Raw genomic sequence first — 20,601 nt, forward strand, 5'->3', positions numbered from 1 at the left:
GTAAAGTATAATACAACGCTAAGCACAAGACTTGGCACACAGTTAAGTGTGCAAACAACCATTCAAATTCTTTCATTCAAGACCTGTTCATTCAAGATCTGTGTTCTTAACACTGACAGCCTGTGGGAGCTGCCTTCTGAATACTTTTAACCTCTACAATCTATTTTATTCAGTTGCCACGTTGCCTTTTTATTTATTTATTTATTTTTTGGCCATGAAACTATTAGGGGGCTATATGTTATACTTCTATCAGAATACCCAGCATAAAGCCTTTGATCCATTAGAAATTCACTCAGCCAGCCACCTGAAACACTCTCACCAACATACCCTAATCCCAGATGATTGACTTTCAAATGAAACTTACTCTTGCAAAATGTCTTCCCTGGCCAGATCTGATCGACTGGATATGCCCAAGTGACTGTAATATTTGACCCCCAAATCCATAAACTCAGCATTCACACCAAGTCAGGCTTCTATCTGCACAGCTGAACTTTGCTCTATGCAGAGTTACCCAACCCAAATGGAACAGGGAATAATAGTGGGCCTTTCCTCCCCGTCATATTTCAGAGTGAGATACAGATTATAATCTCATGGTGACGAGAAGCTGCTTCTACCAGAACAGTCCCCAAATCTACTGGGTGCACCAGGCACTACGGGTATGCAGTCCTTACCCTCATGAGGTTCATAGTTTATTGTAGTCACAAAAACACAAGAGCACCAGTCAGGTATACAGGCACAGAAGGAAGTGCCAATAAGAGGTACCGACACAATGAAACATTTCCAGCTGGGTTGACAGCTGCCTAGCTAAGTATGGAGACAAGAAATCTTGGAGAGGATGTAGGTTGGCTTGGGGGAGGGGAGGAGAGGCTGGTAGTTACCCTATGAGGAAGTGCATGGGGTGTGCATTCACGAGCCAGGAAGAATTCCAAGAATTGGTATAGGGGAATAAACCCAGATCTCTGAGAATGAGACAAGTTGGCCCCATCTTTCCTTGTGACAGGTCCAGCCTGAAGACCTCACCCCCCTCATCCCAGTCACCTTTATACCAGATGCACCTCGGTCACACACCCCTCCCCCCTCCCAGGAATCAGCTTCTCAATTCAGACAAATAAGCTTACAGCCAAAGGTAAAGAAACCAACACAGGGAAAGGCTTATCAGAGGTAAGATGAATCATCACAACATTAATTTGGAAAAGGAAGAGAAAAAAATAATTTTAAGACTATAATTGCTACTTATCACCAAACTGTACATCATTCGAAGCCACTAGACTGAAACAAATGAAACACAAGCCTTCCCATTTTGGACATTTCATACATCAAGCCATGTAAACAATGATAACTTACTATCCAGGAGGCTCTGAAGAAATGTCTGGAGTCGGGCTGACTGCTGAGCTCTGTAAACATCAAAAAAAAAAAAAGACTTACTTTGACTCAGTTATTTCAAGCCAAGGGGAAAATAGAGAAATCGCTTTCTTGTCCTAGTTTAGATGAAGCCGTCCGGGAGGCAGGGAGCCGAACTGAGCTGGAAAGGGCTCAGTGCAGGTGGACGGCGGTGTTCTTTCTCTGGGAGGAGGATTTCCGGGCTTTTGCCTCCCGGGGGCTGCACCCAAGGCTCTCTGCGTGGGTCAGGAGACGGCCCACTCCTCATGGGTATCTCCAGTCGCAGGCCCACTGGGTGGATGGCCCACCACTTCACAACATGCATTAGTGACATAGACAGCACCTTGCACCAGCTTATCCCCAGCCCTCGGACCCCTTGCCAAGCCCACCAGACTCCATCATGCACCCAAATGCCACAACCAGAGAGTGTCACCCAACACTTCATCAGGTACATAACATACCAAAAAAAAGCATTTAAAAAGACCATATTTCTAGATCATTCATTTACCCCTGGAAATGGGGAGCAATGCCGTTTCACAAAACCTCTTAATGCCTGTTTCACTGAGTAGGAGAGCGTTATCAAATGACAGGCCACTATGCAAAAGGGAGAAAACCAAGAGCTCTGTGCAGATAAAAAGCAGCATAATTACAGAGCTTAGGGTGTCTATCATCTTGGAGAAGGAAAGGCAAAGGGTGTGATATATTTGTTTTTAAAATAACATGGTAGTTGAATAAGTCAATGTACAGCTTAACTTTTAAAGATGCTCTGATCTCTGCTAATGACCACTTCAAGGAGAACAAGCTCTCTGGAAGAGGCACTTGGGGAACGGAGAGAAAGAAAACAGCAGGAGGAGAAGGAAGAGGTTGGGAAAGGAGGCAGAGATGGTGGGAGGCGAGGCAGCCTTCTTTGGGGGCTCACGCCGGCTGTCCTCCGGCCCTTACCCCCAGTGTTCCTGGGAAACCACTGCTCTCCCCTCCACGTCCAGCCCCGGTGCCCACACTGGCCTCTCCCGCCCATCCTCTCCTGGAGCCTCCCACCCTCGGCGCCCGCCCATGACAGGTTTCCATGGTGGAAGAGCTTCGGCACAACCCTGCTGAGTCCTCTGGAAACACCGGCTTCCTGCCTTCCCCCCTCACAGGTTGTCAGCCAGCGCCATACCTCTGGGGGCTCCCCTGATTCTTTACCACATAACTCTAGCTCCCATCAACTACTTTCCCGGGGACCTCTAAAGTGTTTAGAAGCCTGCTGGTTATCAGATGCACTGACCCTCCCTCAGAGTCTATTTTGGGGGGACCCCTCAGTCAGCTCTCACATTTCCCCCACCTTTCACGTTTCCTCCTTGCTCTGTTTTTCTCTGATCCCCCTCTTCCGTTGTGTGTCAGACAAGATCCCCATGGGGGGCTATTGGTCCCCCACCCTCTCTCTCCCTTCAATCCTTGCTCCGCTCCCAGGGCTTCACCCAGCACTTCTCTTTGGGTGACTGACTTTCAACGCCCCTGCCTCTCATCCATTTTCAACTGTTGCCTGGAGAGCCCCATATGATCCACAGCCAACACCTCAGAAATACCGGAAACTACCTCCTTCATCTTCCTTCTGCACTTTCTCCCCATCTTTTCTTATGTGACATACGGACATCCCCATCCCTCCTGCTTCCTTCCCCAAACCCGACACTTGTGTCTCCTATCCCTACCCTGAATTCTTTGTTCTTTACACCAATTAGTTAAAATGTCTCACTGTGGGACTTCCCTGGTGGTCCAGTGGTTCAGACTCTGCAGACTCTGTGCTTCTAATGCAAGGGGCAAGGGTTCAATCCCTGATCTGGGGACTAAGATTCCACATGCTGTGTGCCCCCATTAATAAAAAAGAGAGAGAGAGAAATAAAGGGAGGAAGTTTTTTTTTTTTTAATTAAAATAAGGCATTGGCTAAATAATTCTTTTAAAAAGGTCTCACTGCAATTTTCTCTGTGAGCTCTCTCTCATATCCACCTTCCCCCTTGCTTCACGCTGGTGCCACTGGAGTACAGGCTCTCGCCCCTGCACGCCCAGACCGCTGTAGCAGTTTCCTTGCCCTCTCAACCTTCAACTGGAGGTTTTCCCTTCAATTCAGCCTCTTGAGAGTGACGACACTAAGCTTCCTAAAACACTTCCTGAATTACATCATTGACTGGAGGGAAAAATCAATCATCCCCTTAACCATATTTTCTGAGCCTCTATAACCCAGGGTCAACCCTCTTTTCCCAAACCTGCCTCCCACTATTATCACTCAAAATGTTCTATTATAGCTGAATTCATCTACTTTATTCCTGAATCTATATTAAATATGTTTATTTTGTGCCTTCTACCATGCCTCCAATGGATGGCCCCCACTTTCACCAGGTACCTAAATTCCATCCATTCCTTAAGATCAGGCCCAACTCCTGAGAAGTCTTCCCTGATTTTCTGGAAGATTTCCCCCTCTCCTGAGCCCTGAGAGCCCACAGTGGTCATTCCGCTCTTACCAGGCACGCTATGTACTACTGGAGCTCTTTCCATGTTCTTGAAGGTAATGTGTCCACTTTTGTGCTGACTTAGAACCTCTCTCAGCACATCTCACGTGCCTTAGCTAAGGGCCATGGGTAACACATAACTGAATCAGTGTCAAGATGACCCATCCATGCAACCTCTTCAGCCCCACCTAGTCACAGGCAGAGCTGTGGGTACCAGACGCCATCTCTGCCCAAGGGAGGCTGCCATGAGCTCAGTAGCCTCTGGCTGCTGTCCATCCTGGCACCTGTTGCAGAACCTCTCTCCCTAGGCTACTTTGAAAAGAGTGCCTGCTGACTGGCTGGGGCTCCCATCCTGCCTCTTGGCTCACTTCAGGACTTACCTACAGCCACAATTCTCCTTCAAAACCAGCTCAGACCTCCATTCCCACAAGAGCGACAGCTGCTGCCAGTCTTTGCCCTGGGTGGAGACTCAGCCCCCTACCTTCCCCACCCTCCCCCCTGCCCGCCCCATCACTGTTGCTCCTCTTCTGCACTCCCCTGGGACTAACCCCTGGTCCCTGCAGGCTAACTCTGCCTTTAGGGACTCTGGACTCCCAAACGCTAACTCCTCTGCATCTGCTTACAGTTCCTTCCCCCGTCTTATCCTGGCCCCCTTGGCTGTAGACATAATCACCCAGTTTGAGTCTCTGGCTCTACGTGACTTCACACCCAAGTAACCTATACTGGTGGCCTGACCCTCCTTGTCTCAGTTCTGTTTAAGAATAACGTGGTCCGCAAGCATTTTCCATGTGTCCCGCCACAGTCTGTGGATGTCCTAGCCTCTTCAGCAGTGTCCGCATTCCTTTTTTATTTTCTGTAAAGATATCCTTTCCTGGTAAGAGTCTCCTTTGTTTTGTCAGGCAGCCATGGGGAGCCGTTCTCCAAACATTTGGTATTTTTCTTTCCCTTGGGAGCCCATTTATCTTGGACTCTCTTTTCTCTCTGACACATCCCTTAATAAACCACACTGGGACATAGCTCCCTGTAAAAATATCAATGCAGGCTGAGTTTCAAATGCATGTGGCCAGGCTGTGTGGCCTCCGGAGTACATTTTCTCATTAAGAACTTTCCGACTTTGCAAATTACAAGCACTACTACTCTGACGGTGCCGTCCACATAAGAGGCACTTGATTCACGGCGGCTGTTTTTCAAAATGATCTCCGAGGTTTGTATCTCCCAGGGCTGCAAAAAATATATGGAAGTTGCCCACAAAAGGCTCCCTGAAAATTCAGAGAAGGTATACACCCAAGGAGGCAGAGGGGAGCTGTAAGGGTGACCCCTTGAAAGCAAAGAAAGAGGATGGTAAGGGCAGGGGAGCCGTTAAATCACCAGCCAGTCTGCATATATCTGAAAAATCCCCTGTAAGGAAAATGCCAACCTCAAAAAAAAAAAAAAAAAAAAAAATCCAAGCAAAAATTAAGTTAGGAGGTAAGGGGGATCTAAACCAGGAGTCAGAGAGCCATGCAGCTTAAAAATAACCAGCATAACCATTCATCACCCTGACTACATCAAAAACCACAGAACAAAGAAGAGAGCAAAGGGAACTGAGGGCATGAGAAAAACTCAGAAATACCTGTGACAGGTTTGTACTGGGTGCTTTATTAAGCGTCTCCGTTTTTTCTAAATCTGCCTCTAATTCTGTTTGGCAGAGGTTGAGATCAGTTTCTAGATTAGTCTGGTTCAAGAAAGAAAAGATGGGAAAGAGCGTTTTAGTTAGAAGGAAAGGCAGACAGCATGGAAGGTTACATTAGAAAAATGAGTTTGTTTAGTATCATACATTAATAAGGCAAAGATGGGCATGACTAAAATATAAGAGCTTACTAGAAATGAGTTAAAGGCAGGAAAACCGAGAATGCAGCATTAGGCAGAGAGAAGATAAATCCTGTGGCAATCAGAGCTCCAAAACGCTACTCTACTTGCTAAAGAGAGGAACTACACATACCACAAAAACCTACCTTTGAGGAAATACCTATTTTTCTCTCTTTTCAGAGTATGGTGACTCTGACGCATACTATGTCAGTAGAATAAGTAACTGCTTTTAAAACCTCTACGTATTAGTATAAGTCTTAGAGACTTTGTTAAACTGTTTTATCACCAAGCCAAAAATGAAAAGTTATAATCAAGTTTTTTCCAAAAAAAAAAAAAAAACAGGGGAGGGGGGGAGTAGGGGATTTATTAAAAGCAAAACACCCCACAACACACACACACTAGTCAGGCCAGAGCATACACACAGCCCGCAGGAGGAGCACAGCGGAATTACCTTTCTATCCTCTCTAGGAAGGATAGAGCAGTCTCCAGGAGTATAATCCCATATCTTTTTGGGAGGCTGACGGGAAGCAGAGGAGGAAATGAAGAAATGAGCATAAAGACATAAAGACAAACATGGAGACCGGCTCAAACAAAGAGGGGCAACACTAGGAGAACTGTCTCAACACAGAAAAGTGAACTAAAAACAGAAGGAGCAGGCACTCTGCCTCCTGAGGCTGCCTGGGGACCCCATGGAACTCTTGGGAGCTGGAAACGTGAAGTGGGGGGGTCTGTTTCTACATCTAGATCTCGGGGAAATCACTGTTGGATACGAAATAATGCAAACTTTAAAAAGAACAAAGAAAAAGTATTAACACCAATTTGAATGAAAACAGAAACATTTCAATTCCATTGTTCTTTTCCAACTAAGACCGACACTGCGAGCCTACACTTTGGAGGCAGTCTTTCCCACTGTAAACTTTATCGTGTCTTCGCAAATGTGTGAATTTGGAGATCTGACCAAGGGTCGGTAAATGTGCTTTCTGTGATTTGTGACAAGGAAATCCATGTACAAAACGGATGTTAAATGTTGTGCTGTATAACTAGACAATTTCGTTAGATAATTTTTTTAATCTTTTACAGTTTAACAAGACTTGATAACATTGCTGATGGTAGAGTCAGACCGTCCATCTCTCTTAGAAGACAGAGTTTATACTTTGAATTTAAACAGTGAACTCTAAGGTTATTTTCGTTTTCTCCTTTCACTCTTCTTGTTAGAATGAGCTGCATTCCCAAAGTAGCAATCTGCCAGGAGAATTGTTTTAAGGGGGATCCAGAGTGTGCACTTAGTTGCTTAGTCGTGTCTGACTCTTTGCAACTCTATGGACTGTAGCCCACCAGGCTCCTCTGTCCAGGAGGATTCTCCAGGCAAGAATACTGGAGTGGGTAGCCAAGCACTCCTCCAGGGGATCTTCCCAACCCAGGGATTGAACCCAGGTCTCCTGCATTGCAGGTGGATTCTTTACCATCTGAGCCACCAGGGAAGCCCAAGAATATTGGAGTGGGTAGACTATCCCTTCTCCAGGGAATCTTCCTGACCCAGGAATCGAACCGGGGTCTCCTGCATTGCAGGTGGATTCTTTACCAGCTGAGCTACCAGGGAAGCCCCAAGAGGGATCCAGAGGAGAGGACATCTGGAAGTTACAAGGTACTTCTAAACCTGCAATCTACCTGCAATCTCTTTCCCACTCTGTACACCTTTTTCTTCTGCCTGCTTAGACTTGAAATTTCTTACACAATGACCTCTGAGGACACGAGTTCATTAGTAACTCCTATCATTCTGCACAAATTTCATCATAAACAACTCTATGACAGCATTCAAATTAGTTTTACATTTCACCTTGAGCTTACTTACAGAAATCACATCAATTCTGTCGAAATTTTAGGGGGGAGGGAGGAAGAAGAAAAAGCTGACACCCGGACCCTTTGTAATGAATTTATAGATGAAAAGTAACCTGATTCCAAGGTGCCTTCACCACTAACATCAGCAGGTCAGTAATGTGATCTCTGTATGCTTATATTCTGCAATTTGTAAAGTGTCACTGACAATTATCACTCATCTTTAAGCACTTAATACACTTGAATCTTATTGGGGATGGAGACTTTTTCAAGTTACTGATGGTAGCCCTACTCATTTACTTCCTGCAAAATATTAGACAGTGCTTACAAATAAAACTGGTTTTAAATCATCCTCCCTGAATGGTCCCTGAAGTCTTAAATCAGTGGATACTCTACAATTCGTTAGACCTAAAAGGTATTATAGTCAGGGTTTACTGAAGCTTCAGCTCACTAAATCAGGGTGGCTCTAAGTGAAGGGGCTGAGGAAACAAGATGTGCAGGGTAAACATCTACAGTTCTGGCTGGCTTTACTGCTGGGAAGTGGGTCCTAGGTTCAAGTGGAATAAAAAGGAGAAACGATGATCCACACGTTTTGACTGGAGTTTTAACTTCATTCTGCTCCCAAATGACTAAAAAACCCTCCAAAACAACTTCCATGGTTTATACCCCTTTTATTTCTATCTCTTACTCTTTAATGGCACAGAGCTGATCGGGGTAGGAGAAGTGAAGAGAAGAAAACAATTTCTCCCCATCACACCTTCCTCCCAAGCCCTGGGAGTACTATCCAGGCATCATTCTGGTTCAACCAGGTAACAAGCTCACCCTTATGCCTCACACCACAAGGGCCTGTACATCTCAATGCTATTCCTCAGGATATGGGCATTGATTAAGCTATTTTGGCAAGTCTTCAAAAGTATCTTTTATGACTTTAAAAGACGTACACAAGAAATAGTCGTCCCATTTAAGAAATCGAAGATCTATGTAAGGAACATTCTGGCTTCAGAGAAAATGGCATTTTGGAGAAAAGCATCTCTAAGTCTTTAAATAATTAAAAGTCAGTTGGGACAATAGGGTAGGAACACAAATTACAGGAAGGTCCCAGTACACAGATGGACTGTTTTCTCGACATTTGTCTGGATTGGCTGTGTGGTGCTCAGACTACCATTTCCCATGCTGCTGCTAAGTCACTTCAGTTGTGTTTGACTTTGTGCGACCCCAGACGGCAGCCCACCAGGCTCGCCCGTCCCTGGGATTCTCCAGGCAAGAACATTGGAGTGGGTTGCCATTTCCTTCTCCAATGCACGAAAGTGAAAAGTGAAAGTGAAGTCACTCAATCGTGTCCGACTCCTAGCAACCCCATGGACTGCAGCCTACCAGGCTCCTCCATCCATGGGATTTTCCAGGCAAGAGTACTGGAGTGGGGTGCCATTGCCTTCTCCGACCATTTCCCATAGAAACAATTAATTCACTGAGCTATTCACAGAGCCTATCTAGGCACACTGTGACTGAAATGCTGTCAATTGCTAACAGAAAGAGTATTAATTACAATGACAGATTCAGTAAAACAATAAACCAGTCACAATTAGCTAGAAAAAAACAGCTTCATAACTTTCCCTAAAAGTTAACATTTCAGTAAAACTAGTTATTTGGCAAATAAGGAGATGGCTAGAAATTATAGATTCTCAACAGGGTTTAAAAAAATCAATGGCACAGGCTCCTTATTATCAACAATTTAATGCTATGACTTTCTCTTAATATTTGGCATTTTTTACTTTGTAATATAAATTAGTCTTGGTTTCCGCTGCCTCTAGGTGATGTGCATGTGTGATGATTCCTCTTCTTTGACTTAAAATATAATGTTTAATTATAGCCTCACCAAAGACTTAAAATTCTGGTTTCCCTCAGGGAAAAAAAAAAACCTATAACTGGAGTTTATGAAAAATTGTTAGTTGTAGCTAATCCTGGATAATAAATTGGATTTTTGAAAAAAACAATACAGCTAATATCACTTTCTTTCTCTGATGAAAGTATGGCATTATTATTGCATGTACTAATCATCTTCTCTTTTGGGGGGACAGGGGGAACACATTCCCCAAAGTTTTTTCTATTGTGAGACAATTGAGCAGGTTTTAAGAAAAAGAAAAAGGTTAGGATACTGCTAAAGTCTGCACGTGGAAAAGACTGTGGGAGGTCGACTTCATTGATGTGTGAATGGTGGACAGCAGAGAAAAAAGAGACAGCAGAGAAGTGAGGTGTGCACCAAAGCTTTGGGTAGGGGAGGAGACTGGGCACACTTTGGGTTGGATGCGTCCCTCACTTCTGACCACTAGGTGGCACTGTTCATCCAAGGCTGCCTGGCAGATAGCAGGTGACAGAGAAGACAAAGTGACTGCCTGTTCCTACAAATGGAGTGTTTACAAGTCAGGTGCTCCTAACTCTGAAAATGCCTGAACATTCCAACAAACCTCATCATGGCCAAATCAAATGAGCCACTTCAGAGCACCAGCTTTCTCTGTCTTCATCTTCATGAAAAGTATACTATGCAATTTAACATTTTCTTGAACTATAAAGTTATTGCTATCTACTAAAAAGAAACCCACACAACTATTATTCTAAATCATGTGATTCAAATGCCAGATTCAATGTTTAAAGTCTCACATAAACATCTAATAAAATGTTTTATTTTTATACACTTAATCCCTCTACCTGTAAATTCTTTTTGCAGCTGTCATAATTGAGACTTTAAAGTAACTGAAATTTTAAAGTCCGTTTCCAGTCATGTCCAGTGGAAAAATGAGCTCAGTTCTCCCTTCTGTTTGATACGCCTTTGGGTGCAAGGCCAAGAAAATCCTCCTTGAAGTGCCAAAAATCAATTTGTACCAAAGCTAACTCAGATACATCACAGGGAATTTGTAGGCTATTGGGCTGAATACTAAGTTTGCTAGAATTCCTAACTCTCATCTATAATTTTGGGAAATAGTATCCCTACCTCATAGAGATCATTCCCTAAAAGTTGCCTGTAACAGGGTAGCATTCTCAGACCACCTGTGCACAGAAAGGCCCTTTTCCTTTTGCTTTGTCACTTCTCTTACATGTGTGTTTCTAAAATTTCTATTTAAAACAGGGACAGTGTATATTTCTCAGTGTATATGCTTTTTCCTGCTTGTCTTCAGCACACTGTGAAGCCTTTGTTCAAGGGACTGAACCGAAGCCGGAAATAATGCAATCTACAAGGTGTGTGATTGTTGCTAGCGGTGAGAGGTCCTAAGACAAGCAATGATGTAGCCGTGTCTCCCTGAAATCTTCTAGCAACAAACACTTCCCAGAGCTCACTGTCCCTTCTTGGTGAAGTAAAGCAGTGGAAAGCTCACAGGTTGTAGTGAGAACAGACAATCCCACCACTGACAGCCAACGAAGCTGTTCCCCACTTCCTGAACTCTTTACAAACAGATCTGATTCTTTGGCAGCAACAATGCATCAACAGCATTATTTAAAAAGGTGTCTATAACCACTGAAGCTATTAAACTTACCGGTTTCCCAAACTCCAATTCCGAAAAGAATTTATACCAAGGTTCATTCTTTAAATCTATCTCTTCTGGGCTTATATCCCGACTCTATAGGGGTTGGTGACAGGGAAATGGAAGAAAGAGAAGGATAACATTATGCAGAGATTACATAGGAACCGGCCAGTAGAGATGCAGTGGTTTCCAGAAATATATAGCACCTGCATTCAACAGCAGCAATCATCTTTTTTTTTTTTTTTTAACAGACATGAGCAAAATCAGGAGCTGAAACAGGCAGGAAAGGATGTGTTTATGAAAACAGGCACACTGAGGTAGGCAGCAGTGAAGGAATTATTCATTGGTCCCCAGGCAGAGGGACGCATATGGAGAGCATTTTACCCCACGGCTGCCCTCTCAACACATCTGAACACGGGCATGACAGTTTTCCTTGGTAATTGTCAGAGTGGTGGGAGAAAAGAGAGCCCCTCTTTCCTCTTTCCAAAGAGCTAAGAGTTATAAGCAAATAACCTGGTGAACACACCAAACATTTAGCCATCTACACCAGATGAGTAGAGCAAACACTTTTTATGGGCTAGTACGGTTTTAGTACTTATTTGCAAGGCTGTCTTCAGGTTTTCAAAAATCAACACCAAATACTGACACTTTTATAAAAGCCAATTTGTTAATACTGCATCTTTAATGGCACATGAGTAGGTGAGAAACCAAGTCCCACACAGAGTAAAGTGAAAGATGATGTAAGTAAAAACAGAAGACACAAGTGAAAAAACATTTTAAACAAGCATCCATGGGGGATGAACACAGACAGATATACCTTGTGCTTTAAGAGATAAATGTTAAAGAACTGGGGGGAAAAAAAAGGAAAAAGCTGAACAAGACAGATAACAGTACAACACAGGGGAGAAACTTCTGGGTTATGTTACAAAAATAAGTTAGCTTTCTCATTTTATACAGCTCTAAGAGGTAATGCACAGACTGATAATTTGATTCCTTGGGATTTCATGTTTCGTCAAATATTTATAAAGTTCTGGTACCTTGCTCTGTGGAAGAGCATATGTTTCTGGAAATAATTAGTTGGAAAATGAGTGTCTGGAAAGCAAATCAGTTTCCCTTTAATAAACTGGAGATATGATCACATCAGATTAAAGTGTTAGAGGCTCACGGCTTAATTCTTATGTGTATATGTTTCAAAAAATCTTAATAGTCACAAAAGAGAGAAATGGTGATATCCTGACAATATGAAATAGAAAATATACATTTTCCATTGAGATTGAAAACATCATAAGAAACATCATGTCCTCGGGGCCATAACATATAGAAAGGAAATCACATGTCCTGTGGACACATCTCCAAGTGACTTCTTCACAAAGCAGTTCCTCTGGACACATTTTTCTTAACATTCAGGTAACGGGTCTTTTGCAGCTTGTTGAAATGGCTGTAAACTTTCTTAGCGACCTTCAGCAGTCTCTAAGATCCCTATAAGGATCTTTACTATTATCTCTACTTCTGCTTTAAACCGAGGAAGATCTGATAGATAACTTTTAACTGAAATTAACTAAATAGAAGTTAGTTGAAATCAAAGGAAAATATGTATTGAAACAGTCTGTCCTCTTGCATCCAGACTAAACCTTCTTCCAACTGTCTTTAGGGGCAGAGGAGCTTAAAATCGGGAGAATGTGTGTTCCATCTCAGTGGATTCTGTAATTCTGTAAAATACTGGAATCTATATTTATTCAGCAAAATGAGGTGCAATCCCGACAAGGATACCACCATTTAGGAGGGTCAGGTTAGACATGGGGACACCCTAAGTCCTTGTATGATGGGGCTTCATGAAACCTATTTCATGTTTATTACCTTAAAAGACTACTTATAAACTGCTCCCTGGGAATAATTTGGGTTTGTTTTTTTTTTGTTTTTTTTTTCTATTTTTAAAAAATAAAATGTACCAACTTTTTCAGAAAACTGCCTGAATGTCCTGGTACTCAGTTCTGAAAGAATCAACCCATTTTATTGTCAAAGGTTGTTCACAGATTGTTTTATTACCAAGGTTAATGATGGGTTGAGAATTGAATCAGGAGGCATGTCAACCAGCTTGCACCCAGAGCAGCCAACCTTAGCCCTTGGAGCTGCCCGGCGAGAAAGCTAAAGAGGTAATAAATACCACGTAGCACTTGATTCTGCACTGATAACTCCTTTCTAGGTCCAAGCACAGAATGGAAAAATAGGGGACTGTCCTTCTGGATGGCGAGCAGGCTGTCTGTTCTGGCAGGCAGAGCGGATTCCACAAAGCCAGGCTGAGGTCTCTGCGACAGGGAGCTATCTTTTCCCAGCTTGGCAAAATCCTCCGAAAAGGCAGGGGACTAATGAAGAAAATGCCTGATCGCTCAGAAGAATAGTTCTGCTGCTTGGACAGGAGCCGGAGACTAGCTTCAGACTGTAAAAGAATCTGAATGTGGCGTGTTCGTTTACATGGCACTTTGTTATAGTCACAGATCTTTTTTACCCACATTATCACATGAGTGACCCTCTCACTCAATGCTCCGGTGAGGCTGGCAGGCCAGATAATTCCATTTTACAGGTGAAAACACTGGTTGTTCAGAAAAGTTAAGTGATGCCCCCAGACATAAGGCAGTATCTGACTTTGAACTTGGAACTCAGAAACCTTTCAATTCCTAGTCCAGTGCTGCTTACATTTCTCATACTCCCCAGGAGAACAGGGTAGAGCTGCTGAGTTTGAGGATGATACCAAGCTAACATAAGGGCATGTCACAGACTTGAAAAGCCAGGAAGGAGCTCAAGGTGACTCTGAACTGGGAAGAAACTAAGTTGGGTAAATCCCCATATTTTACACTTCCAAATAAATATTGTGCTTGTAATGATGATTTTTACATTTGTCCTTCTCACATTATCCCTATGGGAGCAGGAACCCCAACATCTAACCCAGGGCTTGGCACGTAAATGTTATTCTACAAGCAGACCCTTGAACAACCTGGGTCTCAGGGATGCATGCAGTTAAAAATCCTAGTATAATTTACAGTATAATTTACTGGCCCTTAGTATCCAGGGTTCCTCCACATGCACAAACTCAACCAACTGCAGTCGTGCAGGGCTATAACATTTACTATTGAAAAGAATCCACAATTAGGTTGACTGTGCAGTTCAAACCTGTGTTGTTCAAGGGTCAACTGTACATACTTATTGAATTGAGCTGAGGTTCAGTTCTGTAAGGGACTTGGGAGGGAAGTATGTAAAAGGACCACAGCCTGAAAATAACCTATTTCTGACAAAGTGGGGACCAACCAGCAGCTCTCCAACTCCAAGACCAGAAGAGAAGAAAATGGGCTCATACTACAATAAGAGGGAGGCCAAACAGTAATAAAGAACTTCATATGAGTTTGTCAAATAGCTGGATAGGTCACCGTGGCTGCGAATCTCCTGCGAATCTTCTGAAGGTAGCACAGTGTTTGTCTGGGATGCTGTGGGTTTGCTGCAGGGACAAGATGAATGCTAAGGCAGTCTTCACAGTCTACCCGTCAGCCCTCTGTGCGAACAGGACAGATGTGCCTGTGAGGTCCCAGTTCAAACTGCCAGGCTTAAGCAGACACAAGCACCGCCAGCTAGAAAAACACTGGGGGGAAAGAGGGATTCTCCCCCACAGAAAAAGATGTGCCTTTCTGGGAGAAAATTCAGATTCTCTATCTGTCTCTAGTTAGTACACTTAAAACACTGAAACCGAAAGGCAGGACTCACACTGAAACTCCCATTCCAACTTATCTGTTCATGTGGCAAAAACAGGAGGAAGAAAAATTCAAAAATGAAGGACTGATTCCACCTCTGTGAAGAGCAGACTATGAAAAGATGAAGATTCTCTCTAAAATGAAAAACTACTCTTTGGGAAGAAACAGCTGGACAGCAATGTTCCTCTCCAGCCGGCCTTGGGTGTTATGTCCTAACAGGTTGGCCCAGGCCCTGGTACAGCCGGAGGGGCTTCCTGTGTGGGAACAGCCAGATGGTGCTTGACCATCCACGCGTATGGTCACCACAGCTCTCCAAAGTGGGGCCCGTGGGCAGAGTGAGCTACTTCTCAGGGTTTGGGAAAACAATATAAATCTCCCAAGGACTACGATATGGAGGATACTGTGACCCTTGTGGTATCAATGAGCACAAAATTACGGATTTTGGGGATTTCCCCCCCCACCCCAGTTTTGAGTAGTGGTCAAATTACTAGGAACCAAGGAAAGGAAGAGGAAACAAAGGAGAAATTAAGAGGAAAGCTTTCAGTAACAGCAATGACCATCTATGAATAATAATATCGCCAGAACAAAAGCACGCAGGGGCCTACAGAGTCTGGAAGCACGGAAGTGTACGGATACATGATGTATGTCCCTTGCTTGTTATTCAAGTATCAGGAACATACTCAAAGGACATAACTTTCTTTCTAGGAAGACCTGTGTGGAAGGTTACCTTCCGTGTTTATTACCTTCTCACAGAGAGAGAACCTGCAGTGAAGGGAGGAGACAGAGGCAAAATTCTCTCCTCTCAGAACTTTTTGCTTAAAATAACTTTGGTGCACAGTAAATGCTGGAGAATGACAACTCTGAAGCATTTTGGTGAACTGTTGAACCTTTTTTCCTAACTAAAATTACTTACCCCTTTGTGCTTTTAAAGATGTCACCTTTGTATTTTAGTAAAAGTCAAATCAATTATTCCTTAAAAACATGTAGAGCAAAAGAGGGGAGGGAGAAGAATTTGAACCCACATTTCAGGGGCCTTCTTATTCTGGACTCAGTGTGGTAACCGCATTTTAATGAGAATCAATCCCCAGCATGACAATTCCCTCCTGCTAGAAAGGCCGGAGGGCTGCAGGGTTTATGGAGCCTTGGAGGTCCCTTGAACCATGATCAGAATTCTGAAACCAGCTTGTTCTAATGAAGGGTGAATAAAAGGAAGTGTGACAGGCAGATATGAAACTCATCAGTTTGTAAAAATTCTCCCTTGCCTTTACAGGGTGGTCTCCTATGCCCATACAGGCCATTCTCCCCACTGATAACTGCTTGGAGATGTGAACTTGTGTAGGGAACCACAAATCAGATGGAACATGGCAATATGTCCTCTCTGTTGAACTTGTCAGAAAAGGAAGATCTAAAAGCCACAGTCTAACAGCCTGGGGCCTGTTTTCCCCCCAAGTAACATCATCATATTAATTATCTGGCTTTTAATGATGTACTTGTAACTTCAACAAAATGTATGCATGTTCAAATAAGAGTCACCTCTAAAACTACAATTTTAGTCCGGTTAGTAATAAGCCTGATAAACGAATGGTTAGATGTTTTTAAAAAAAAGCAGCAAAATCAACCTTTACACTAGCATATTTAAAATTAGTGAAAAGCATGCACAAAAAGAGCAACAAAGCCACAATGAGAGGATTCTTTCAATGCAGACTCTCAGCACTTATTTGGTGAACACCTGCCAAATGAAAAAGGTAAAAATACTTCATATTGTTACTGTCTTCTAAACAAAGCAAGTCTATCTCAAGGGAGAAAGAATGTAATCCAAGCGCACAAAGCATCCGGATTAAAGAACTCGGGCAGGGTGAGACAAAAGCACTTTAATATGCACATTACCATCTTTTCGTTGGTCAGAACAGAGGACTTGCCCGGCTGATACTCGTAAATGCTTCTGGGCTCTGCGCGGTATTTTCTTGTATCCACTTTCTTATCTGGGGGCTCCCAGTCAGTCCTGTAGAAAGAAAATCCTATTAGAGCTATTCTCATGAAAATTGGCATCCGACAGTTCTGACGACTTTGGCCGACTGTAGTTTAATCAAGGAATTTTTATATCCGAGGCACAAAATGGGACTCTGCGCAAAGCGTTCAGTTGTGCTGGTTTCCTTCTTCAAATAACCAGTTAGATCCCTGTGTTTGCTTCACAAAAGGCTTGAGGTGTCCATACTCACAACCATGCACCGGGAAGCAGGGAGACAAGAAAGGGAAGAAAAGCAGCAGCTGCAGCTGCGAAGTGTGTTCTGGAAAAAATCCTTCACCTTGCTCTGCTCTCAGGGGCTTATCATCTCCCAGACATGCCTGTACTTCCCACTCAGGCTGGTGCAGTGAGAGAGAATGCAGGACCCAGAGCCAGGCAGCTGTGGTTCCAACCCTACTACAGCCCTTGCTAGCTGGCTCCTCTGGGCCAAGCACTCAGCCTCTACTGAACTGTTTACTCATCTGGTAAGTGCGGTTGTTGCAAGGATTAATGTCTCAGCATGTAAATCACTTTGCAAAACACCAGGCCCACAGTAACCGCTCTTTAAACACTTTGGTTTGGTTTTGTTTGTTTTTGGCCACATGGTGTGGCATGTGGGATCTTAGTTCTCCGATCAGGGATTGAACGTGCAACCTCTGCACTGGAAGCATGGAGTCTTCACCACTGAACTGCCACGGAAATTCGAAACGTTACTAGTTTTTATAACCATGTTCTTCTTCCCTATTCCACACCCTACCCTGGTAATCACCCAAAATGCAGCCTTTGGCACAGGTACTTAACCTGATCCAGTGGGGGATTTCAGAGGATACATGAAGCCTTGGAAATTATTTGCAAAATTTTCACGTAGGCACATAATTGCATTTTGCACTGTGATTATAATCAGTTTTTCCTGCAAGGCTACAAACTTCTTGAAGTCAGGGACAATGATTTATGTGTGCAATGTGCCTCCATAGCATCTTGTTCAATCGCACACAGAATGCACCCAGCAGATGCTTAATGAATGCACTTGTAAGGATTTGCAGGTACACCCAGCCTTCCTTTCAGATTAGTTATCAAACTCTGAGGCAGATGTCACGTACATATATGTGGGATTTCAAAAACAGCCATTCATTTGTCATGAAGATGGAAAAAGTTTGAAAGTATAAAACAGTGTGTATTTAAAGAGAAAATAATTTTGTTTAGCCAAAACCAATTTTGGGTTGAGAAGTGTTAGAAGATGGAGCTGGGGGATGCCTGGGACACTTGTCCAGATACCCTGGAGGCTGCTCCCAAGGGCATGCTGCTGCTGCTGCTAAGTCGCTTCAGTCGTGTCTGACTCTGTGCGACCCCATAGACGGCAGCCCACGTCCCTGGGATTCTCCAGGCAATAACACTGGAGTGGGTTGCCATTTCCTTCTTCATTGCATGAAAGTGAAAAGTGAAAGTGAAGTTGCTCAGTCGTGTCTGACTCTTAATGATCCCATGGACTGCAGCCCACCAGGGTCCTCTGTCCATGGGATTTTCCAGGGAAGAGTACTAGAGTGGGGTGCCATTGCCTTCTCCGCCCAAGGGCATAAGACTCAGAAAAAAACAACTGGGTAATTTAGTGTGGGCATTAAGAGATGACAAATATTCCAACCGTCAAGCCTTATGTTTTGATAATGTGTTGAATAAATAAAGAGATACTAAAAAGTGTAGCTTCATTTTAAAATTATATTCTCTGCTGTGGGCCCCATCAGTATGCATAGAGAGTACTAAAACACATGACAAATCTTATAGTTCAAGATTCCTCTTGTGAAGAGGGAAAGAGTGATGATAATTATTGTCAACATTATTTAAGCCCATCTGATGAGCCAGGACTACAGGATATGTTACATGCATTATCTTGTGTTATCCTTGCAGTATCCCGAGGAATGTAACATGTTTCCCCATTTTACAGATGAGAACATTGAGAGTCAAAAAAATAAATCACTGCTAATAAGTGATAGAGCAGAGATTCGAACTCAGGTCTTCTTGATGCCTGGCTCTAATGCTGTCTGATTCAGAGAAAGAGATTGTGTATTAGAGCCTAAAATCATGGAGCTGATGGGAACACTTACCTCTCTGGGCTTGATTTTAGCGAGGAAGAGCGGGTCGGGAGGGGAAGTGTGGCCGACCTCTTAACTACCTTCTCACCATCAATGCAGCTCATCTCACTTTTTGAGCGAGGCACAGAAAGGGGAGATTTTGCTGGAGAAGGAAAAAGCGGGTGCAAAAGACTTTTAAAATGGATGAAAACAGGAAGATCCTTCCCTCGTCCACCACCCTCCCTTCCACCCCCACAACCAAGAAATTCTAAGCCACTTACTGTCTTCAGAAAAGGAGTATCGAGGAGAATACAGATCTGAGTCATCATCTAGTGAACAAAACAAAACGTAATCAGGAGACATCTGGCTCAGGTAAGAGAACTGTGTGACAAGTCCCCCACTGCCACCATCCTGCACCGACCGTTGTCCAGCCACACCCGGGAGCCCAGAGGACAGAGGAGGAGCCAAGCACCAGAAGCTACACCATGGCAAACCACACAGTTCAGAGCTGGGTTTGGAGAACCCACCCAACCAAACAGACCTGTAGTCAGAAAGGTACACTCACAAATCCTGGGGGAGGACTGCCCCTGACACCCAGAAATGCATGGGGACAAAGAGCCAAAGGTCCTCTCGAGAGAATTCCCACAAGCAAAGCTGGTCCCCAGCCTGGCCGAGTGGGAAACAGGCTGAGATGGATGCCTGCGTGTTGGCGCTGTCTCTGGTCTATGCTGCTGAGTTTCAGAGTCCCCAGGCCTGCCTGGTGGGATGGGGAGGCCCCAGGTGTGGTCTCTAGCTGCCTGGTTCAGCTGTGACCCATTGCATATGCTAAGGCCCCATATACTGAGTTGGCCCCAAAGTTCGTTCTATTTCTTCCATAACAGCTTATGGGAAAACCTGAATGAACTCTGAGGCCAACTCAAAACAAAATTGTTTAGCCAAGTGGTAGTGCAGCTAAGAAAACAGCTTGAGAAACCCCTTGCCATCATTTGTTTCGATTCCACTGTAAACGAGTCCCTCGAATAGCCTTCCTTCCTTGGAACCCCACACGCCCTCGGCAGATCCTCACATAATCTGCTCTGCAAAAGTGCCACTCGGGGTCAGTGTCTAAATTGTGACTCTGGATCGAGTCAAACTCAACCGGGTTTCTGTAGTGGGAGATGGCTCTCCTAGGGCGGGGGTGGGGTAGGGTGTGTGTGTATCTGTTCAGTCACTTCAGCCATAACCAATTCTCTACGACCCTATGGACTTTAGCCCACCAGGCTCCTCTGTCCATGGAATTCTCCAGGTAAGAATACTGGAGTGGGTTGCCATGCCCTCTTCCAGGGGATCTTTCTGACCCAGGGATTGAACCTGTATCTCTTACGTCTCCTGCACTGGCAGGCGGGTTCTTTACCACTAGCGCCACTGTGAGCACAGGTCTCTAAATAAGCGGAACACCGACCCGGGCGCTAAGACTTGCAGAATCAAGACTTGAACGCTTTGTGGACATGGCTGCTTGGAACTAAAAACGAGACCATAGGTACTCTCACTGGAACAGGTTTTTCAGCTGGGACTGCCCTGGAAACCCAGGATATTTAGTCACTATATCCATGATGACCCCTCCAAAGCATTTCTCCAACAAGAGTTAGGCTGAAATAGCCTCTTATGTTTTCTAATAGCTCACTAACCTGAATTCAGAATTCATGAATGTGGAATAAAGACCCAACCCCTCTTAAAATCGG

General features: G+C 44.0%; 1 protein-coding gene across 45 annotated transcripts in view; it reads right to left on the bottom strand.

Annotated features, from left to right (window-relative positions):
* Positions 1 to 20,601, bottom strand: part of SORBS1 (sorbin and SH3 domain containing 1) — a 231,382-nt gene that overhangs the window by 42,009 nt on the left and 168,772 nt on the right. For 18 of the 45 annotated variants that reach the window (XM_055560508.1, XM_055560505.1, XM_055560534.1 and 15 more), the window contains 7 exons: positions 19,162 to 19,209; positions 18,914 to 19,043; positions 16,697 to 16,811; positions 11,082 to 11,165; positions 6,167 to 6,232; positions 5,480 to 5,581; positions 1,345 to 1,394 (listed from right to left, as the gene is read on the bottom strand). In XM_055560508.1, the coding sequence (XP_055416483.1) occupies positions 1,345 to 1,394; positions 5,480 to 5,581; positions 6,167 to 6,232; positions 11,082 to 11,165; positions 16,697 to 16,811; positions 18,914 to 19,043; positions 19,162 to 19,209 (595 nt within the window). The remainder of the gene's footprint in view (positions 1 to 1,344; positions 1,395 to 5,479; positions 5,582 to 6,166; positions 6,233 to 11,081; positions 11,166 to 16,696; positions 16,812 to 18,913; positions 19,044 to 19,161; positions 19,210 to 20,601) is intronic. The other 27 variants (XM_055560536.1, XM_055560530.1, XM_055560527.1 and 24 more) reach the window with 4 other exon arrangements.

This window comes from Bubalus kerabau, chromosome 22 (genome assembly GCF_029407905.1).
Source record: "Bubalus kerabau isolate K-KA32 ecotype Philippines breed swamp buffalo chromosome 22, PCC_UOA_SB_1v2, whole genome shotgun sequence".
Classification (NCBI taxonomy): Eukaryota; Metazoa; Chordata; class Mammalia; order Artiodactyla; family Bovidae; genus Bubalus; species Bubalus kerabau.